The sequence below is a fragment of the Scomber scombrus genome, chromosome 14 (assembly GCF_963691925.1).
Source record: "Scomber scombrus chromosome 14, fScoSco1.1, whole genome shotgun sequence".
Taxonomy (NCBI): Eukaryota; Metazoa; Chordata; class Actinopteri; order Scombriformes; family Scombridae; genus Scomber; species Scomber scombrus.
In genome coordinates, this window is record NC_084983.1 from 3,537,387 (window position 1) to 3,560,375 (window position 22,989).

Here is a 22,989-nt window from a genome sequence, read left to right on the forward strand (position 1 = left end):
CGACATTAGTTAGTATTTATTACGTACGTATTTCTTACTGTGTGCGCTGCGAAGCACACAGCTGAGTAAAGAAAGCACTGTCACGGAGGTGATGGTTTACTGTCCGACCCACGCAGACATCGCTGTGAAATTATTTTACCCTACACCAACAGCAAGACTTCTGAAAATGCAGATTCTAATACAAACTGATATATTGTAGTTACTGGGTCATATAGATACCAAATAGATCTATATTCTTCTTTGTCACTTATCTTACCAGCGTATTCCGGGTCCACATGAGGAGGGTAGAAGCGAAAGTTGATGAAGAAGGGGATGGGCATTCCATACTTGAACCACTCCACCACGTAGGGCTGGCCGTTCAGGGGGCGGGACACGTCGCATCCCAGGATGACGTTCTCTCCTGCGCGGGCCGTCACAAACTGGGGCTCCTCTCGCACTCCGTGGGCACCTGAGGTAACAGGAACAGTACGTACACGTCAGGCAATCTGCAGCATGTCTAATATACTCACTGCTTTAAAGCGTATCACACAATCACATTTAACCTCCTTAGACCTGAGCTTTTGTTTGGTGTACATTTTTAATCTCTCCTAGATATTTGGGATTAGTAGGACCTGATAAACACAAAAACTAGGCATCGTCTTTGAACAGAAGGTCATTTTTGAAAAAAATAATGTCCTTTCCCCTTACATTTACACTTTACCTTTACACAAACAGTAATAATAAAGTCCCAATATCCTTAAACAAGTACTTTCTGATTAGCAGTGTTGTAGCTCGTTGCTAAAATTAGTCAAATTTGTATCAAACTGCAAATGTTATTAAGCATAAATAAACATGTTTCAACCATAAAATTCGATAAGGTTTTGTACCTGGTCCACTTTGATCTTTTGCCTGCCATCTGGTTTTTATACTAATTCATGTAATGTGCTTTTGCTGCCACTAGGTGGCACAAAGAAGTGTGTCCGTATGAGGACAACAGGTCAAAGTTAAGCAGAATGAAGTATAAGGTCTAGCAAACCCAAAATGTAATGCACAGATTGCATTGTCTGTGCAATATTCTTACGACCACAGAAAAAAATAGAAGGCGAGACACTGAATGAGATTTGTAGACAGAACTTTTGATAAACACTATTGGTGCCCGGCCAATGGCACCACTCGCAAACACATGAACGTGCTTTTTCTCGAAGAAATCTTTTTCATCTCATAAAAAAAACCACCACGAAAGCGTTGATGTTACAGTAATGTACCTGATGTTCAACAACAGCTGGACCTTTAACCTTTTATTCAGTAAGAACTCAATCTGCTAACTCTGTGAATCTGTGAGTCTGTGGGACATCTGCTGAATGGTCGCATCGATCCCAGGCTAATTACAATGTAGCTGGGCTTTATGAGCGGAAACCCAGTGTGGTAGCATTTTACCAGTCGATATGGCTAATCAGATGGACTCGCTGCTCGTCCCTCTGTGGCCTGTAAGGAAGCAGGCAGGCAGGTTCTGCTGCACACGCAGATGATGATGATGATGATGATGGTTTAGTGCCTGCCTCGCCTCTCATTAGTGAAAGCAAACAGTGAAAGCCGTTTTGGTGTTTTGGTGTTATTTGTTGATAAATGTCATGATAAAATGAAAGATTCCATGATAATAATACATTTATGAGATTTATTTTTTACACAGTTTACAGGGTTTTCACTGCTATCTAACTCAAAGGTCTTTGTATTATTGGACGCCGCAAGCAATAAGAAATGAGACCAACTGACCAACACACACTGCAGCATTTTTAGAAACACAAACCAACTCTGAATTATTAGTTATATTATGAGTTATTTTCTTTACCTCAGTCTGTTTCACCTCAATAACTCTGTGCCCACAAAGGCTGCGAACCATTTATTTTGACTTACAGTTCTGTTTCATATTGTATTTTAGTGGAATAAGGACATCAGTGAATGGTTTGGCACACAGTAAACTGGAGCATGAGACTGAAAACAGGGCCTCCCGTTGCTATTCATTTAATTGAGAATCAGTTTTGAATTGACAATCATTTCTGAGTCAAATCAGCATCCAGGTATTGGATCAGGAGATGAGCATATTGTCCCACAAATAAAACACAACCATTCTTTTTCATCTTTTTGTTCTATCTTGGTATAAAATTGAAGTCCCTATGGACACTTTATTTGTCAAATCATGATTTTTTTCATGCACAACAGTCTATAAACTGTGTAACGAATGTAAGAACTGCACCTACATCTAAACATGATGGGGGCAGAGGGTTGGTCTATATAGGAGACATTTCAGCTCTTCTGTTTTGCCAAAGCACAGCTGGCCTACACTCAATACTGTGCCTGAACGCATCTTATAGAGACACTGATGGAGGACTGAAGCTGCTGCACCTGCTTTGAATGTTATCAGTGGTTATCAGCCTTATGGGTTAGAAGGGGCCTGCTACACCTTGTAGTAGGTTCAGAAGGGTGTTATCATTCATTGGTAAGGTGGAGGTCACCTTTGAGATACACACACCATCTAGTGTCCATAGTAATTATTAAGAGGGGAAGTGACGTAGCTCACATGATGTCATTATAAAATGACTTGATATGTTTTGGGTGCATGGCTAGATACCCAAACCCTTAACTCCACCCTGCAAGTTGTAAGAAAGAGGTGACAGTTCAAGGCCTCCATCGGAGCATTTTTACTGCGTTCATAACCGACTGTTACTACATTTGGTCTGACCACATTTCAAGTGATCATTTTAACTCAGACCATTATCTTTCCCCAAACCTAACAGAGTGGTTTTTATGCATAAACTAGACCTTAACAATAGCATTATCTCATCATAAAACATCATTATTTTGTAGATTATTGTAATATAACATAGTGGCATATTACCTACTGGTAGGTGCCACAATCATGTTAGAATGGGTTGATATGCACCTTCTAACCATATCCATGGGGCTGATAACCACTGGTTATACCCATTCAATCAAGTGATGACATCCAAAATGGGTGGATAGGTTCACAATTTATCAAGGCTCTCATAACTCAACTTTCAGGAGCCCAAATGAACAGTGACACATGCTTTATTTGCTTTTCTTACCTGTCAACAACTATTATAAGAATTTAAAAAAATAAAGACTGTATTACTTAGGATTCAAATACTAAGTACCATGGACAGCTCCTGCAATCATGACCATCACAGGATGAGCACCTTGACAGCAACTGTGACACTTTATATTTTGTTTTGATATGTTATAAAAGCTCCAACAGTTTAACATTTACTCAATACAATTAAGCATCAATGCGTGGTGTCCTAAAGTGGTCTATTAAATGTTGTTGTGTGTTTGAACTCCTGACTGTAGGCTGTTCAAGACACACTTGATAGTGAACTAATCCTTTAATTTACTGTCATTTACCAGAGCCAGTAAAACCCTGAATACATTTACATTTGGATTTCAGTTACACTTTATGTAAATGTTATATTGATAGCTGGGTTTTCACATTTAGCATAAAAGTCATATTATTATTAACCATGAGAAGAATCTGTTTCCTAAATAAGATCCGACAGGAATTCAAGCATAAATATAATAATCTACTATAAATATCACACAATCAATTCTTTTTTCCCCCCTTTAAATAAGAGAGACATTAAAGTTCTGGATTATCTCGTGTGCAACAGTGAGGAAAAGGTCAGGAAAACATCTCGCTTAAAAAAAAACACAAACAATCAAAGGATGACATTTTGCTGAGCTTCGATCCATCGCTTGATATTTCTCCATTTTTTGCAATTAGCAGAAAGCGTTCCTTTATATAGCCGATCATAAAAATGTTGCTGTTATAATTGAACATCCATCGTCGACATTCACCCATATGATCTGTCTGGACTTGACGGTTTGAGCTTTATGAACGTGTGAGAAGCCTCCGCTGTCACCTTGAACTGAGGTCAATATGAAGAGCGGCTAATTGAGGAGATTTTGCACTAAACAGAAGATTTTTATCTCATAATGAAGCTTAATTGTGAATGTCAGACTAATGGAATACAAACAGGCACAGATTGAAATAGCAGGCCAGCTGTGAGTCTGCATATCCAGGCATGCTTATGTTAACACTGCACTCACCTTGTAAAGTACAATGCACGGTATGGAATATCTTCTAGTACATCATCATCATTGCCATATATAGTCACTTCTGCATAACATACAGCATATAGCACCCCTATATACAGTCTGTATATACATTACATCATCACACAGCTGTCTGTATCAGCAGCCTGTGGATTCATGATGTGTGATGTGCGAGCCAGCAGAGGCAGATAATAACTGAGCAAGTGCGCCTTTTTTTCCCAGCGGTGAACCCCCCCCCCTCCCCTCCCTGTCCCCCCCCCCCCCCCAACCCCCACCCCCTCACTCGCACAAACACTACCTCAAGCGGCGCTACGTGTTGATTGGCTGCCGGTGACATCATCGCAGATAGCACGAAAAAAAAAAACAGGCCCCTCTGGAAGGTATGACTTCACTGTTTATAACTGATGAGGAGACGGAGAGGGAGCGAGAGAGCGGAACGGAGCGGAGAGAGAGAGAGGAGACGTGGAGCTGATTCGCTCACCCACGCACCCACCCCACCCCTCCCTCCCCACCTCCCCCCCACACCCCCACACCCTCCCCTCAGCATCCCAATAAGGGTTTAGCTCATTTACAATCAAAGACCCAAGGGAGGTCACCGTCGCAAGGTATAACCACTGAGGTGCACTCGCTCACACACAAACACACACACACACACAAGTGTAAGCAAGGTGGAAGAGAAGTGGGAGGGGGGAGGGGGGAGGGGGGAGAGTATTTGTGACTGTCTCCAGGAGTACTGGAACATCAGTGCTAGTTCCGGTGCCACTATCACATTCAAAACATATTGTGCTGACATCTTGTTAAATGAGGGAAGGCACCACAGGTGAGCAAAATGCAGATGTTTATTCTACAGTCGAAAACATAGTCTGGGGTTGACCCCAACACTGAAATCAACATATGAGGTCAATTGTGGCTATTTCAGAGATCACCCAGGGAGCCATTTAGAGGCACTGATACTGTGTAATAACAGTACAGGTGTGCTGGTATACCAGTTCTGCTACGTACAATTTCAATTTCCATCATTTTCAGGAGGCACCATGAACGCAGCACAGTGCTCCTGCCTTCATTCGTTTCATTTCTACTGGTTAAACTGAAGCAAAACAACCACAGCAGGTCCAGCAGAGTAAAGGGAATGCTAACTGTGCTAGTGCTAGTTGACCCACTGAAGTGAGGGGGCTGATGTGTCATGTTAAAGAGGAACTCTATGTTACATATCAGTGTGTGATGTCACTTGAGGCACGAGACTACAAGTTTAAAAATGAAAACCATCTGGGGTTGAGGAGTTAGAAAGAAGTGAGACTCATCTCTGCTGGAGGCTAGCAGCTCCAGGTTACCAGGCAATCAGCATAACACCAAATGGCCAATGAAACTGTTAGCAGTGTTGGATTATGGGTAATGTAGTTGCCAGGTTTTGGCAAGGAAAAGCACTCTTTTTAAGCAAGAAAGAGCAAATTACATGTAATTTATATGGAAAGAACAGCACATGAGGTTCTGGTCAATTGTCTTAAACTGTTAACCAACTTACTCATATCTATGCTGTTTTGAGCTTATTTTATTTTCACTGAATGATTTTACATTGTGTTTGCAGTTGAATCAAGTTGAATCATATATTTCACCATCAGTAAACATAGTGTTAAGTGACTATATTTAAGCTTTAATGTGGTGAGACACTATTTATCATATTTTTGGCCACAATAATCATAGTGTAAAAATGTGAACTCTCACATCTGTGATTGACAGTGGGCTGGTGGTGGAGCTAAGAGATGTAACAGGTGGGGTAGTTTCAATATCACTCAACGAGGATGATCATCGGTCGCTCAGCTGTTATCCAACCATCAGTTGGGCTAAATTTAAGTACAGTGAGGAGTAAACTAGAATGATAGTTTAATTCAAAACTAGCTTGTTATTGGTAAAAAAAAAAAAAAAAATGTAAACCCCAAATGATGCTTCTCAGTCACTTGACCTATATTCTAAATATTATAAAATCTCATCTTAAAGAAATTATAAATTCATTTTATTCACATTTCCCAAGAAACAACCTTTTTGTGTTAATGATGAACTGTATTCTGTTTCATAATTCATCGGTGCAGTGCAATTTAAAAACCTGTGTGATTTATGAGTGATATGTGGTTCCAGGTCCTTGAGTCTCAAACATAAACCTTTTCTTTCCCCTCTGTGATATATGACAGTATAATAGAGGATATATGACACAGTCATTGTATGTGACAGTACAGACAGGTTTATGTCAACTCCTCACACAAAACTGCATTTCTATATTTATTCAAGGTAACAAATGTGACCGCACATGACAATTCAGCCAGATGCAATAAATAAACAATACAAGTGTGATGCATTACCACACACACACACACACACACACACACACACACACACACACACACACACACACACACACACACACACACACACACACACACACACACACATACACACACACACACGTAAAACACACCCAGGCATCAGAGACTGTGTTGGCACTTAAGACACTGAATACACTCAAGCTTCCCCCCCTTCCTGTCTCAGCTGTTCCCCTGGCTCAGCCCTGCCGCTGTCTAACGGTGACAACTGTCCGACTCCGCTAAGTGCCAACAAAAATGAAAAATAAATGAGATTTTTACACAATACGGCATAAATTATTGATGACTGTAGCCAGCTCTGTGCATTATAATACAGCCTATTAGTCTTGCACATGCACTTAAGTCTTCCTGCATCTTCTTCCAAAGTTGGACTCGTATTGTGACGGTAATAAAACGACAGGCCTGTGAAATTAATGGAGGCATTATTAATTTTTGCCAGGCAGCCCGCTATGCCACGGGGTTGTACAAGGCTTTCAAGGAGGATAATATACAACAAATGGTCACGTGTAGGTCTCCCTACACGTGTGTCAGTAAGGTTACTTTAATCAGTTTATAAAAATGAGGATGAGTTTGAGCATAAAGGTTGATTAAGTCCCTGAGAATGTGTGCTGTGTCATAATGTTTCCTCTTTCTAACTGTCACTTACTCTCTAAACTCCATTACCATCTGCTGTCAAAATCTGGAAGCTTCAAAGTTATGTTAGGAAAAGTCATCAAATTTCAGGTTAAAAAACATTTGGGATGTTTTTACAGCTGTTAAATGTCAAAACGGGTCAAATTTGGCAGGAATAACAATAGGCAAAGGCTGCTATAGTATTGCACTCAGCTGTTCACAATGAATGAACGAAAGCCCGAGAGAGAAGTTCAAACCATGACTTCTTTCTCACTTCCGCTCAGCCAGCCAATCACTGCCTCTAAGTGGGTGTGAATGTTGGCTTGTCTGTTTCTGAAAGTAACAGACAAGGCCGTGCACAGCCCCCCTCTCCCCCCATTATCTGCCATTAGAAGGGTACAGGTAGAGGGGGTTTAATGGGCTTTCCCACCATCCGACAAGCATGTCTGAAGCAGGGCTTGAAAAGAACACCCACTGACCTTCCAAATACAGGTAAAAATGAACAGTGATGGGTAACACTTTAAAGTTAGTCAACAACTTGTCTAGTGATGAATCGAGCTCTTACTACCACTGCATATGTTTGAAGCAGGCTGCAGAAACCATCCTCCTTGTCCCAATCCTACATTTCCTATGAACACTATCTTATAACGTGTTGGTTAATTAGGTGGAGATTGTTGACTGAGGCAAAACACCAATATGAGGAAAGCTAAGGAGAAAAATAAATAAGAAAATGAAGGACATCTCATGCCAAATAGTGACCGGGTCATGAGTGGCTTGTATTTAATCCAGAAAAAAAAAACAATGTGCTGTCTAGATTGACAAATCTATATGTCTGGAAATTAAAATTGAACCATCGGGTGGTTTGACTTATTATGCTTTTCTTCTTTTATTTTTACTAATGCCAGTCTAAATTGATCAAGTAGCTCTCATAACCTGGTTCTTTTCAAGAAAAACATTTTGGCTAGTGTTAATTCTAAGTGGATGGCAATTTTCAAATCTAGTAGTCATAGTGGCTAGTGACCAAAAAAGTTCATTTCAAGGCATGGTCTGAAAGTGTGTACCTTTTACCAGTACTCATTTGTGTAGAAACTGACTAATTCCAATAGAATGCCTCCCGTAGAACAACATTTCTTCTTTCTAGCTGCCACTTGGCCTTGTTGCCCTTACAATCTGCTCCCAAAATCTTGAGGTTTAAATCTTTAGACGCAAAGTTATGCAGTGGCTGCAAAGGCAACCATTCACAGAATTAGCCACAAATATTAAATAGCATATGGATTGAGATGTTTTGGCTTAAACTAAAATGTTTTTGCTTTGTTTGAAATGCTGCTGTTTGCATGTGTGTTATTGAGGGGTGTGTAAAAATATTGATTCATCAATGCATTGCAATATATTTTTTCCCAATTCAATATCGATTCATTAAATCCTCTGAATCAATTCAAGCCCCTGGCCAGTGGGGGCGCAGTGAGCAACACCTCTGTGTGATTTGCGTTGTACGGACGGAGGCAGCACTCGACCAAACAACAACAACATGGCAACCGAAGCAAACTTGTTGACGGAGTCAATAAATGAATGGGGATTAACGGAGAAAGTACGGGCAATTGTCACCGACAATGATACCAACATCAGACATCACAACTCTCCAGGAAGTTCCAGGAGTCTCCCGCATAGCGGCTCCCTGACGACCACAAATGAGAATATAAATAATATCGAATTGAATCGATATCGAATCGAATTGGGACCTAAAGAATCGAAATCAAATCGAATCATGAGATTCTTAACAATACCCAGCCCTAGTGTTATTTTTCTATTCTATCTTATTGTAGGATTCATCTGACTTATGAATGATTGTGCTGATCAGCAAGAATACAGCCCACCCTGAACTTACACATTAAAGCATTACATCATTCTCTAAAATCAAATGGTGCTTAAACAGACCACTAAAAGATATATCTGCATTTATAAGGCCAAAGAGGAAATGTTCAAAAACAGCATCAAAATAGTTTCCTAAACCAAAAGCATTAGAGGTGGTCATTAAAAGCTTCTATTCCCCTGGGTGAGATCAAAGACAAGTACATTACAGTTTTAGATCAATAAAGCAAAATGTGCAAAACTATGCAAACTACAATACACTTATTCTCCAAATGCTTCTTGCAAGAAGAAGGGAGGCATTTAAGAAGAGAAGCAAATAAGAATGAATTATAAAAACTGGTGTGGGACAGAACAAACAAAAAGCAGCATCCAAAAAGTAAAATGATTTTGCTTATACGCTGAGGGGGAAATGGCATTGCCCATTTGTGTTTGACAGCTTGTGCTACAACAGTCTGATATATCAGGGTGGCTTAAAACACTAATTCTACACCAAAGGGGTGGGAGACTTGACCTAATTCTGGTCTATTGCTCTCAAGCATCCCTCATCATTTGGAATTCAAAGGAGATCTTTCCAGGGTGCAGCAGCATCTGATCCCTCATGCGTCATATGTGGAGTAAGGACAAAGGCAGGCTATAGGTTATGATGGTGGGGAGCCTTCATGCTGCAGCACTGCAACATTCAGTCAATAGTCCGGACAAGGAGTTTAATCCTGGATGCAATTTCCATTTGTTGTTAGTCCATGCAAACAGCCTCCAGTCCAAGGTGACTCTGTCTGCTTTCTGTCAGGTGACAACTTTTAAACACACACTTTCAGGTCAGTCTTTTCTATCGGGCTGTTGCTGTCAACAGGATGTCCACTATTTTCAGTGTATTTTGTCCAGTAATCCTGTCCTTCTCTATGACCCACTTTTTCTGGTGTGGATACTTATCATCTGTGTCCTGGAAAATTCCGAAATCAGATCCAGATTTTAAGGCAGAATGTTCCAAAGATCCTCTAAGTAGCCAAAGACATACCTGCTGATGAGAAATTACAGATCATCCCTCACCAATTCTACTCTAACAGCTTTCGGCGTTCTGATCATTCATCTTGAACTGTACAGCACGTATGCACATGGTTCTGCCTCATTGATATCGCTGCTGACAGCTCTTTTAATGGTGTCTCCTTGGCCCTTTGCCCCTAAGGTTTTACCCTGCAGTCGCCTCTGTCTGCTTCTTTCCCCACCAGAGATGTCCGACAATTGAAATTGATTGCTTGTGACATTCTTTGTAGCTGCAGGGAATCCAGACAGAGCAGATGGTTCAGACAAAGAACAGGTGAAAACAGGAAAAGTTGAACTGAAAGGGTCACATCTCAAAGCTTCTTTGGCCATTTGTGGACATGGCCACCCGGGAGCAAAGTCTAGATAAGCAGGGATAATAAGGGGAGTGGGGATTTGGGGGTTGTGCGTAATTAGCCATTATCAATTATCCATCCATTTATCCATCAAGTTAATTTATCATTTTCTAGTTTGTTTAAAGTAATATTACTTCATATTGTATATTTTATATTTCTCATATACACACGATTTTAGATCAATGCTGTGTGTGAATGCACATTTTGTTAGAATATTGTGCATGCACACAGTGATGCACATGTATGCACATAAAAAAAACATCTTTTTAAATTGTTTTTATTGTTTCTGTTTGTCTTGCTATTTTATTTCTAAACTGAGTCAGACCCACAGCTGGTAATGTTTTACACTGCTCTGCTGTTTTTCCTGCTAAAAATATACACACAGTCCTGCTGATGGTTTCTCACTATTCCACGATCCAGAGTTGGTGGCATTACCTTGCAAAAAATGTTGCAACGCTCAGATCAATGAGTGGGTAGCTCCAAGTCTGAATAAAAAGACCAATGTGGAAGTGATATAAAGCTGCATTATTTATTTTGACCAGCAGGGGGTGATTCCACAGGTTGCCTAAAGTAGCCTGATCGTATGGAAGTAACTGCAAAAATGTTGGTCACCTTCAAAATTTTGTCCAGCATTTGGTTGTAATGACATTTTTTCTCGTAGGAACATTTGCTTTAAGCTGGTTTTCAATAGCAAATTAGTATCATCACAATTAACTATGGACTGTAAATGCACTGGCGCTAATCAAGCTAGCAGGAAGCGCTACCAGTCAGCTCCACCTTTTCGTCCAATTATGGTCACTTGTGGCTCCAAAAATCAAAGACGGTGACCATCAAATTGCTGAACTCGAGTCTTCAAAATGGCAGTCTACAAACCAATGGGTGATGCCACAGTAACTACGTCCATATTTGTTCAATTCTGTGGGTATAAATCAGAATTTCTTTAAAAAATCTGCACAAAAATGACACAACTGTACAGGGTACCGTTAATATCAAATGTACTGAGTTAAGGCACATATTAATAGATGGTATAAATGTAGATGACGCATAACACTGCCAATCAGCCAGTCAGAGAAAGTTTCAATTTGACATTGTGTAACTGTTGACACACAAATGATATGATAGAGTACAGGAAAAGCAGTATATTTACAAATGTGGTTTCTGCATTAACAATGAAATTCGTATTTTAAACATCGCTCCATAAATACACCATTTATATAAAAAATTATGCATATTCTAGTAATTTTGACTATTTTTCTGACACAAATATTAAAGCTTCTTCTCTAGTGGGTATGACCATTCCCACAGTTTTGTTTTTTTGTTGTTTTTTTTAATCTAGTAAATGAACTTGATGAGTAGTGTAACTGTATTTTTAAGAGAATTTGTATTCCACCAAGATGGATAAATCCTTTAGATATTGGCCAAAGAATATGTTGGAGCAAAGATTCATTTTTAAACATTTTTTTTTAAAAGTGGTGTTTCAACTTGTGAACCTGTTACACATTTCTACGTAAGAGTCTTAGATCTTGCTACAAAGTGTCTGTGAGGAGGACAAAGAACAGTTTTGAGCCTCTTACCTCCTGCTGACTGGCTAGAATTAAGGTCAGATGGCTGAGGGTGGATCAGCGGACACTCAAGTTCAGGAATGCTTACAAAGAAACGAGGGCAACTCAATGACTCAAACCAATATTTGACTCTGTACACTCTGGTTGTTAGTGACAATTAACCAACAGCATTAAGAAATCATGCCTTAATAAGCTGCTGCATCTCCAAATGATTTCTCTCATTAAAAGAAATGACAAGATGTGTTACAGCTTTTTTTTTTAAATAGCAAAGGTGTTCAAATATGTGACATTATATGTGCTAAAAATGTTAGTGTTTCTAAACCTGGAGATGGTTCCTGCTGTGTCTAGTTTTCTCTGGCATTCTTTTTACTGTTTAGTTGAATGTTCGGTGTTTTCCTCTTGTTGCATGGCAGGTGCTTTCACATCTGCCATGCAGCAATTGAATCAAACTCTGGCACACATCTACAGCCTCTGTACAATTCGTTTAGGAAGGAGAGAACGCCCTAATCAAACTCTGGGCTGCTACAGAGTGGTAGTCTTGGCGCACTTCCAACTGAAGCCTGGAACATTATGTGAGGGAAAACTAATCGGAATAAATGCTTCACATTATGGGATGACGGTGTAGTGATGCATTCTTCTCAGGATTGGTGTACACAGACATTTTGCATCTGCTCAAGCTGTCAGAATGCATTAGAAGCTTCAGTCTGCCTTCGCTTGTTTTGCTTGTAAAGAAACTGGGAAACGGGTTATGATGACATTCCATCACTTCCAGTATTCTTTGCACCTTCAGGTATGTGATAGCAGGTGTGGCATCTAGCAGCTGCTTTTAGCTACAGAGACTAATGTTGCTCAATATCCATAATTAGGACAACACAGTCCTCTCAAATGAAGGTGGACATTTAGTGACAATCAGATCATCACAGTAATTAAATGAACTTTAGTGCAAGAGATGTTGCAAGGAGTAAACTGATGCTGAATTTGTAGGCAAGATTCTGGAGAGAGAGAGAGAGCGAGAGAGAGAGAGAGAGAGAGAGAGAGAGAGAGAGAGAGAGAGAGAGAGAGAGAGAGAGAGAGAGAGAGAGAGAGAGAGAGAGAGAGAGAGGTCCAGAAGACTCTTAACATGGTTTAGAGTGGATCCTAGACAGCTGTGATGTAGAAACAGGTGGACTCATAACTCAGACATGTTGAGTGAAAAATAATCAAACACATTGAATCAAGTCCCGAGTCTTCAAAAGATTTGCAATCTTATCGATTTAGTGCATGCTACGGCGCCCCCCTGGGGTCATATGGCAGAAAAAAACCAATGGGTAAATCCATGCAAAAGGATTTGTAAACTGTGTGCATGGATTTCTAAACCTGGCCCTCAGATCTACAGTAAGTGCACAGATTTCAGTGAAAGGACCTGCCTTGCTTGGACTGTTTTGACCACATCAAACCAGTAAGTTCAGTTTTAACTCGATTTAATGATAGTGAGATTAGTTAAAGCAACGGTGGTAACATGCATGGGCTTAAAACAACAGGGTTCCCCAAGAGTTCCTTTGTGGCGATATCTGGTAATCACTGCTAGATGTAGAATATCATTTACATCCGCACTCTCGTCAAGAGCTACGCTGAATACTGATGCATCCTTTAAAGAAAGAGTTTGCCAGGGCCTTCCTTTTTCAGTCGTGTCTCCTCTCTACAGTTCTCACAGAAACAGGCATGTATTTGATCCTGTTGATGATAGTGTATTTGTTTAGTAATCCATCAATATGACCTCCAAACTGCTGAGGAAAGCCTCCTTTACATACTGTCCCTCTGAGAACAGCTTCCCGTGTTTAGCAATGCTCTGCACGTCTTCATAGCTGCCCTCTGTAAGCGTGCTGTTTGGAGGCATATAAGGTTGTAAACACACGGCTTTGGTTCCTCTAGTGGGCCACTGCCCTCTTCATTCAGCTTTATCAGCCTCATCTTTGAAGGTTTTCTCTTGCCTTGTTTCAAAATGACGTTTTACACTTGAAGTTTGACAGACAATATTTCACAGCAGACACCACAGCTCGAAATGAATACAAATTTGTTTGTCCAAGAAAAAAAGGGGGAAAAAAGCAAGCCAGCTATCCAATGTTTTCACTGCCCCTGCGCTTGTCAGCAGACCAGAAGGGGGGGGGGGGGGGGGGGGGGGTGTATGATAGACCACATCCATTGTCTTGCTGTGAAAGAAATGGTGTATTTTGTCCTTGCATGTAACCGTGAGCCCACATGCCATAGGTTGCCAACCCCTGTCCAACACCATCGACAACCAATAGATGCAGACATCAGCACAGCTTTAGTGACAGTACAAACTAGACTGCCAACTGATTTATGTGCTGCACTCTCAAGTAACACCACCTTTACTGTGATGTTATAGCACAGAGAAAACAGATTTACTGACGGAGACACCACAGATGGTTAGATTGGCAATCACCCCTTTGATGGATGAAGGTAACTTATGTACAATTAGGCAATCATTTTCATATTCCCATCCAATGAGACAACGCCCTCCATTTGAAAAGGAACAGAGAGTCAACATTACAGTCTGCAGCTCTCCTTGATGAAGAGCTAAATAAATACGGGGCGAGGTGAGTCAAGCCTTTGACATTTTACAAGCTGACTGATGTGTGTCACAACACATCTTGATTTACTCCATATTGAAATGTCAAGCGCATTTCTTTTATACTAACTGTCCAAACAATGCACTGTCAAGACTTCGACATCATGTAATTGGTTTGGAAGTATTGGTACTTTACACAGTACATTCTACAGATTAGACAGAAAATTATCACTGCGTCACTCTATAGTTGATGGCGATGACGCAAAATGATGATGATTAGTAAGTGTCCAAAATCTTGATTTGCTGTTCACTGTTGATAAAACTGCTCGGTGTCTATTATAGAGGGAGCTGTGAATGAGTGACTGAGGGAGTAATTTCAGCCGTAATGTAGAGGTGGAGATGGATTTTGTCACATTATACAAGCAATTGAAAATAAACACTCACTGACCTCTAAAATTACCCAGCTTACTTTAGGGTGTTATGATGCAGTAAACAAAGCCAGAGGCATACTGAATGTCATGCTTACGGATGAAGAAAGTAATTAGGAGGAAAGTTCCCCTCTTCTCAATGCTGTTCTGTCTTATAGTGTGACTTGTTTTTAGATCAAGCTATTTAAAAAGTCACCTTTTACTTGAATTCGTTATCATTGCCAGTGGTACAGGTTGTCTTTAACTATGTAATATGAGTTGTATAAGTAGAATGTTTCATTAAAAGGGAAGCTTTGCTGATTTTCAACCAGCATTGTATCATTAAAATGTAGGTAGTATACGCAATGAACAATGTTTAACTTCCCTACATGTTGCCTGCATCCAAAGCTCCCTGCTCATTTATCAGCAAAGGTTCTCTGAGTGACGAAAAACGTCATCCAGTGGAATTTACATACATTTCTTTATTTTTAGCAGTGGTGCTGTAAAATTTGGGTCTCCCAAAACACTCCTGTCTACCATGAAACACAAGTGATAGGGAAAAGCAGACACTAAAATAAAAATAAAATATCAATATATTTGGAGGAAAACTAGTTTGATGACAAAAAACTAGAATATTGTGCTGTTGAATCAGACATTACAGGGTCTGGAAAAGGAAGCAACCAGGATTCCCCCTTGAGAGAGGTGAGGGAAATTTACAACCTTTTTCTCAGTTTTCTGTAGTCATAAGGCATAATTTTCCAAAATAATTGCACATTTCTACAACACAGATGACCTAGTTTTAAGAAATCATCGTATTCAGTGTTGATCTTGAACAGTAAATAGCGCTTTTATCCAATGTGCTGTATCATTAGTCTGTCATTGATTAGGATCCTGGCCTCACAGTGGACAGTTTGGATCAAGCCCTCAACCTAGCTACATAGATGACCTCCTCCTGAGCCACAACTGTTCCATTTACATTCTGTTCTTCTGTTTAGATTGACCGGTCTTTCACTTTGCTATGATGACATAATGTAGGGCATGGTGACCCTGTTATCTATCTCTACTCCCACCCATTGTTCCACATTATGAAAGCATGCATGAGCTGAACAATTAGATTATGGGAAAGGCAGCACAGATATAGTATACTGGGATTATGTTTTGAGTGTAAGGGTGATGAAGCTGATTCATGTATTACAAACTATCTTCCAAAAGTGAACATTGGTTTTACTGACATGGATGGATCATCTGTCATTTACATCCTGACTATCAACACATGTGACATTAAACAACATGACCATATGTCATGGGACATGGGATTGTTGCTACTGTTGTGCTCCAACGCAAATATCTACAATGTCAGCAAAATACACATTGACATTTGATAAAAGAGCTACAAACATTACCAGAGCTCTATATTACAACTGTTACAACTTCAATGCAAAACGACTGATGAACTGTGGAGCTTCTTCTCAAAGCTTCAATGGAGCTTTTGAGATATCTGACTTTCTTTTAAGATGATTCTTTTAATATAAGATATAGCATTACCTCCCTAAAGGTCTCTGATACCCCATCAGTTATCTGTTCATATTTAATGTCACACTCCACCCCGATTGCTCTAAATAATACATTTGACATAGAACCTCTTGTACTGCACACTCCTCAAGCCCAGTGTGTGCTCTGTGCTCCCAGTCACACACACATACACACAAACATTACAGGAACCAGTGCTCCCAGCCCTCTCTCCATTATGAATGAGTCACTCATGTCTGCTTTTTTAAACTTTCACAGCAAAAAAATCTTTTCAAAAGTGCTTCTTCTGGCAAATTACTGGGGAACTCTTTCGGGGGAAATGTGTACCTTTAGTGGGGTTTCATGAGTGCAGAATGTGTTGTCATGGTTGCTTGCTGACAGGGTTTATGGAGGCTACACTTCTGCACACAAAAAAAAGGAAGTTGCGCTGTTGCTAGCCTTGGTGTGTTAATGTAACGTGACGATAATAAAAAGAGCAGCAAGTTGCCAAATAAAGTGCATGGTGGATTTATTACATGTCTACATGGTGTCAGAATAGCATAAGAACTCGTCTTGTCACTTGTCAAAAGTGTGGTGGACAATTGGATCAAGTTTAAGAAGGAACGGTGAGACTAGTGCACAGCTGGACTCGCTGCTAGCACAAAAAGGTTAGGACATACAGAAATGTCGGATTGCTTCAGGAAGCAGCGACTGAGTTCAACATGCAAATATTGAAAAAAGGTTAAAGTTTCACCATCAGATGGGTTTCAAGTATCCATAATACAATAAAAGCTGTATGGAAAGATCAAAACATCCAGTGAGGACACATCACACACTGATGTCGAGAAGCAACAAAGCAAAGGCCTTCACAAGCACCTAACCAACTCAGGATTTGCAGAAGATCTGGCGGTCATGAAAGACATACTGTGTGAACTTCAGAGTCTGTCTCTCAAACTGCAGAGAAAATGACACTTGTGGATTCAAGTCTCTAACAAACCATCATTGTTTTGACAGCCGTGAAGACATCTGGTGCAAAATCAATGAAGAAGGCTGAAGCAAACAGTATGTGTCATCAGGCTTTTTTAAAGATGTGGAGCTGGCAGAAGGCATGGGGGAAATAAACAAGCTTTGCTTTTATGAATCAGTGGTTGCCAGTCTAGCCGAGCCAGAATAAAACTTGGTCCTAAAGGTTGAGGTTCCTGATAAGAGCTTTTGGGCAGGGCAGCTGGAAGTCTGGACTTGTGTGATGAACAAGAAATACACAGCCTCGCTATATCACTAGGGGAATCAGCCAGGGAGGCTGTGGAACAGTTTAGAGACTACAAACTTCAGGGCACACCACAGGTCAAGACACTGGAAAGACTATGCATAGCAAGTCACACTTAACTCCCCATGTCTGCCAAGTGCAAGAGAGGATTTTCTGCCAGGCCCTAAAGGTTGCACGAAGAAAGCTTGTCTTTTTCTTGGATACCAGGACTGCATCGAAAAGAAGCCAAGCCAAAGTCTCTGTGATACATTCTTCTTTTAAGGCAAGATAGAACAATTTTCGATGTCCCGCCTGTGTTTGCTGGGACTGAATTGTTCTGAATTGCTGTGCATGAGTTGTACGGCAACACACAAGTGTGCACGTGTCAGGTTTTGAGTGTGTGCCTGTGTGTCAGGATAGAGAGAGAGGGGTGGCTGTGTAGTTGTGTGAGTGGCCTTATTGTAAATTATATTAGCCTTGGCGATGTGTTTGCTAAGCGTGTATGGACTAGTTGATTGCCTTGGCTTCCGACCATGAAATCTTGTATACTGCGTATTGAGCCTGTGTAAGACTTCAGCTTAACACTGGAGCTCTACGTAGGGGGTATTTGACACACTGTTTAGAACGTAACCGCCGTGAAACAATAAGAAAATAACTTTTTATTTCTCTGATTCAAAGAGTTGTTCTCACCAGCACTGCTCGCTCTCTTCATTCACTCTCTAGCTTTCTCAACCACCGCTGCTCTCTCTCTCTAGCTCATGCTCTCAGTTCGCTCTGGTCGATCCGGCGAAGAGGGGCCAACTTGGAATTCCGAGCTTACATAGATTCATCAAAGTCAGTTTTGTTATTTTTTTATATTACAAACATTAATCTACATTAAGGACCATATAGACAGCGTGAGAATTGAGATGTGCAGAGGGATGATCAAGGATTAATCAATAGAGATCATATTGAAACTGAATTTACAAAGTGCTTCGCAATTCAGGATCAAATGAACAGATCATTAACAGGGAAGTAATGGCTTTAACAAAATTCATAAGTTGAATCATTTATATGTCGACAGTATTTGAATGCCCTGAGAGGATCTAATTAAAACATGATTGGACCAATCCGCTCACTGGAAAAGTCAGGTCATCGTTCATACAGGATCCAGTTTTTGTAATTAAGCTTCTCACTATGCAGATTTAACCACACTGACAGTCTAAGTAATGGTGATTATACTTGCATGTGAACAAAGTGTTATTTGTTTAAACAGGATCATTAACAATGTTGATCATTTTGCTCTTTTTCAATCACTGCAGCTCAGCATCACATAACACTACTGTGTATCAAATTATTAAGGCTCAATACAATAACTGTAAATAAAAGCATACCCACTGCTGCGTCTTAGAAAAAATCCACATCAAATTATAAACTTCAGTTAGATGGACAGACATTCATTTTGTTATTAAGGTCTTTAATTGCTTAAACTGTCTGTAGTCTCTCCCGGCAGCAGAAACAGTCTGACTTTACTTTGAACTCTGTTCATCATGAGACCAAATGCCACTCTCTCCAGACATGGTGAAAATGCCAACTGTAATTTAAAAAGGCCAATGGAATAAAGTCCTACATTTATTTATAGCTTTATATTCTCACTAGAAGCCTTTTATTATAGTCTAACTTTCAACATGTGGATATTATCCCTACTGTTTCACCTGCTTATCAACCAAGGTTGAAGTACTCCACTCATGATTACAATGATGTCACTCATAGTTAAAAACCTCTTTCAAACAAGCATAGCTGGATTGGAAACCAGTAGATAACCAGCTTCATGATGCCGATTTATCACCAGTGTTAGGCTCAGTGAAGTCGAACTTGCTTCTTGATAGACAGTTGGTCTGAAAAGTGATCTGAATGTGTTTAACTAAACTAAAACATTTCAAGCTAATTTGCTAATCTAGTTGTATCACTTCAAACAGTTTACTCTTTGAATACAGCACTAGAAATTGTTTTAAAAAAGGAACCACTATTCATCTCTTTGTAGACGTCGCTCCCTGCAATTTAAATGTTTAATCCAAACATGACAGGCTCACAGAGAAGCTTTAATCTTTAAACACTTTCACACATTTGAATTTTCTAAGCTTCCCCGCAGACTAAATGTTATTTTCTATATTCATCCTTTTATTAACAGGAACAATCAGAGAAATTGCAGTGAATACGAGCTTTCAGAAAATGAACCACGTCTAGATTTCCTGCAGAAAGTAACACTTCCAGCTGTGATTAACCACCATGTACCAATGTGCAAAAACAGCAACAACAAACTGCATCAGTAGATGATAACTACAAGTGTTTCTGAATCTAGCTGTGTCATTATATAACTCCTAACTTAGCGCTAATGGATTGTACTTTGGGGCCCAGCTGCTGTCCTCTCTTTTCAGCCAAAACCACTGGCTGTTCTTTTTGGCTGCTTCTGAAGATTACTGTGAGGCCTGGTGTAAGCTTTGATCAAAAACCCTCCTCAGCGAACTGGCTGTGCATACAAATCAAGGGCTCTCCTCCTCTACATGACTTTAGAAGAAAAGTTCAGTATGTCTAAGCATCTTTTTCCCCTCCTCATTAATATGCTTCGCCCACTGCATCTTCCCATGATAATGTGAGCTCTCTAATGTAAGCAAATCATTTAGTGCTGGGCCACGGTTAAAGGTCAGACCTGAGGCAGGCCTTGTCGTCTTTGTGGACTGCGAGTTGTTGCTGCTTTTGCTCGTTTCTAACCTCAATCTGGGCGAAATCATTAAGAGCTTTTCTGAAATAGTGCAGGGGCCACATTGTATGGGGAAAGAGCACATACACAAAGACAAAATGAAGCTATATCTCTACAGTACAGGATGGTAAACTTCACTCTTATTAACAATAGTAGGTTTTCTCTAACGAACCTCAAAACAGAGACATGGGTGTGCATATACGCTACATTGTGTAATTGCATGTACTAACACAAACTTTCCATCGGTCTCATTCTCCATTTAACCTCTGCCACCTGCCAGGTTTAAAGTCCGAAAATGTCTTTTTAAGGGTGTCTTAAAACAGTCAGATGTCCATATGAACACTGAAAGATGTTTTCCTCAATGTAGTCATTCCTACTGTTCATACAGGATGTTAAAAGATTCATTTCAAAATTGCAAAATCTACAAAAAAGCTGGACCACGGGACTTTCATCTCCCCCTACTGGCAGTAAGAGTAATTACAAAAACACTGTTGACGGTTGCTTACATAATAGTCTCTCAATAGCTTACTATTGTTACTTTTTACTATTGTTGCGGCTGTAAAATGGTGGATAACTTGTTTTGAGCGTCACACAGCCGCCGCAAAATGACTCGTTTTGATACCCTGCTGGCCAGTATTCATCTGGCCAGCAGGGGAATGTCAAACCTGACACCAGATTAAAAACTCTGGTACAATGTGATATGCAGAGATATTCATCTGGCAGTGATGGCCTTCATCTGTACTGTGTGAACTCGTTTGGCAAGAGCTTGTATGTAACAGACGTTCATTTATATGTAAAAGTTCTGCACTGCAGGTTTAAGAAGTAGATGTGAAGCTTCTATTCAGCTTCAGCAGTCTGAGTTAGTCATATCAAGTGATATCTGACACATTTACAGTCTTTTTAGCATCTAATTCCCTCTTTGTGTTTCTCTGTTGAGCTGTGGTGGAAGTATATTTACAAAAACTTTGGAACTAAAAATACTGTAACGTTGAAACATAGAAGACCTGAGTTGACTCATTGTCATTGCTGAAGCTTCATATTAGCTTCAGATCAACTTTTAAATACATTTTAGCACAGAAGGAGGACTGTGGATTTTGTCCTCGATTACTTGCATTGTAAGTGCATTATGAAGGGATCTTCTAATGGTCAGTATGAACAGGAGGAATGATTACAGCAAGAAAAATCAATGTTCATTTGTTGTTTTAAAATAGAGTTGAAAATCATGAACCTTTCCTTTAAGCTAAATGAAAGCTACAGATGACTGTGAGGCAAACAGCTGGAAGCTATATTATACATACAAGAATCTGGAGAAATATAAACATGACAAGCAACACTCCAAATTTCTAATGCTCAGACTTCTACATTCAGACTCTATAATTCTGGGGCAGATCTATTAATAAACATATCGCTTAATTTTTGTGTCTTATAGTCAGATTTTACCAGTTTTATCATGTGCAGTCTTTTTCTGCTTGACAAAGCTGCCTCGAGGCAGTTTTTGTGTATGATGCAGAGTACAGTAAGGTAGATCTACATGCAGATTGAAATGACAGAACCCAACAATATAATCTGAATATTGCCAATACCAAATGAATGTCTCTTTCTCTGCTCTTGCTGCGTCTGAACCTATAATTTAACAGCAGTTGCCATCAAAAGAGGCGTTTAAACAATCCAGGAACGTCGATCCTGTGCATTGAGCAGTCAACATCTGGCAAAAACCGTGGGGAGCGCCCGCTTTGAAATAAATCTCTACAGTTATACGAGCTATCACTCCGATTAGTCACCATCTGTCTCCTTAGACCTGACTTGTGTTTGCCAACCACAATCGATAAACAAATGTCCAACGGAGATTTGAGAGAGGGAAAAAGCCTAATGGGTTCTATTCTTCTCAGAGCCGTCCCCTCGCCATCGTTAAACCTCTAGATGTTGGAGGAATGGCTCGGGCAGCTGCTTGTAAGGTGGTAATGTGTGGCTGTCATTGCTCTGACAAGGTCATAGCATCAGCTCATGCCAGATGAGTGTCTTGGTAGAAAGAGACTTGCTGATCCTGCAGTTTTCATCCAGAAAAAAATATATGAATGGATATCTCACTATTTAACAAAAGAGGCCAGTAGAGGAAAAGGACATAGTGCCAACGTTACATCTACAGCAGATACTCAACAACACCCCCTGATGAGATTATAAAAATAATTCATGGCAGGTGCAGGACACATTCTGTATTGTTGGCAAAGTGCTGCCGTCCAAATTTCACAGTAAGCACATTTTTACCTGGCGGTAGAGGAGATACAATGCCAGCTCTGCTTATATGTCTCTATTTAGACTTGACAGCTATTCCCTGCTTACCTCGTGTCCACGGTGCACTCTAGCTGCTCTGAACAGAGCAGCGCTCCTCTACTTTCCTTCAAAAAAAAGCTTACCCTTTCATCTCTTGCCTTAACAAAGTGCTATGTGATATTTACAAAGTGTTTACGGCATCATCAGAGCTACTCGCTGATAACTCGTGTGTCTGCATTGTTTCTTAGCCGGACGACCTTTGGATGGAAAGATTAAGAATGATTCGTGTCAGCAGTATGCTAAAGTAAAGTTGTTACTTGACACCTTG

The 22,989-nt window shown here is 40.1% G+C and overlaps 1 protein-coding gene across 1 annotated transcript in view; it reads right to left on the minus strand.

The window, feature by feature from the left end:
• The window catches only part of LOC133994224 (protein turtle homolog B-like), a 141,806-nt gene that overhangs the window by 101,424 nt on the left and 17,393 nt on the right, over nucleotides 1–22,989 (minus strand). Inside the window, exon 2 of the mRNA XM_062433448.1 lies at nucleotides 257–448. Coding sequence (XP_062289432.1) covers nucleotides 257–448 — 192 coding nt within the window. The remainder of the gene's footprint in view (nucleotides 1–256; nucleotides 449–22,989) is intronic.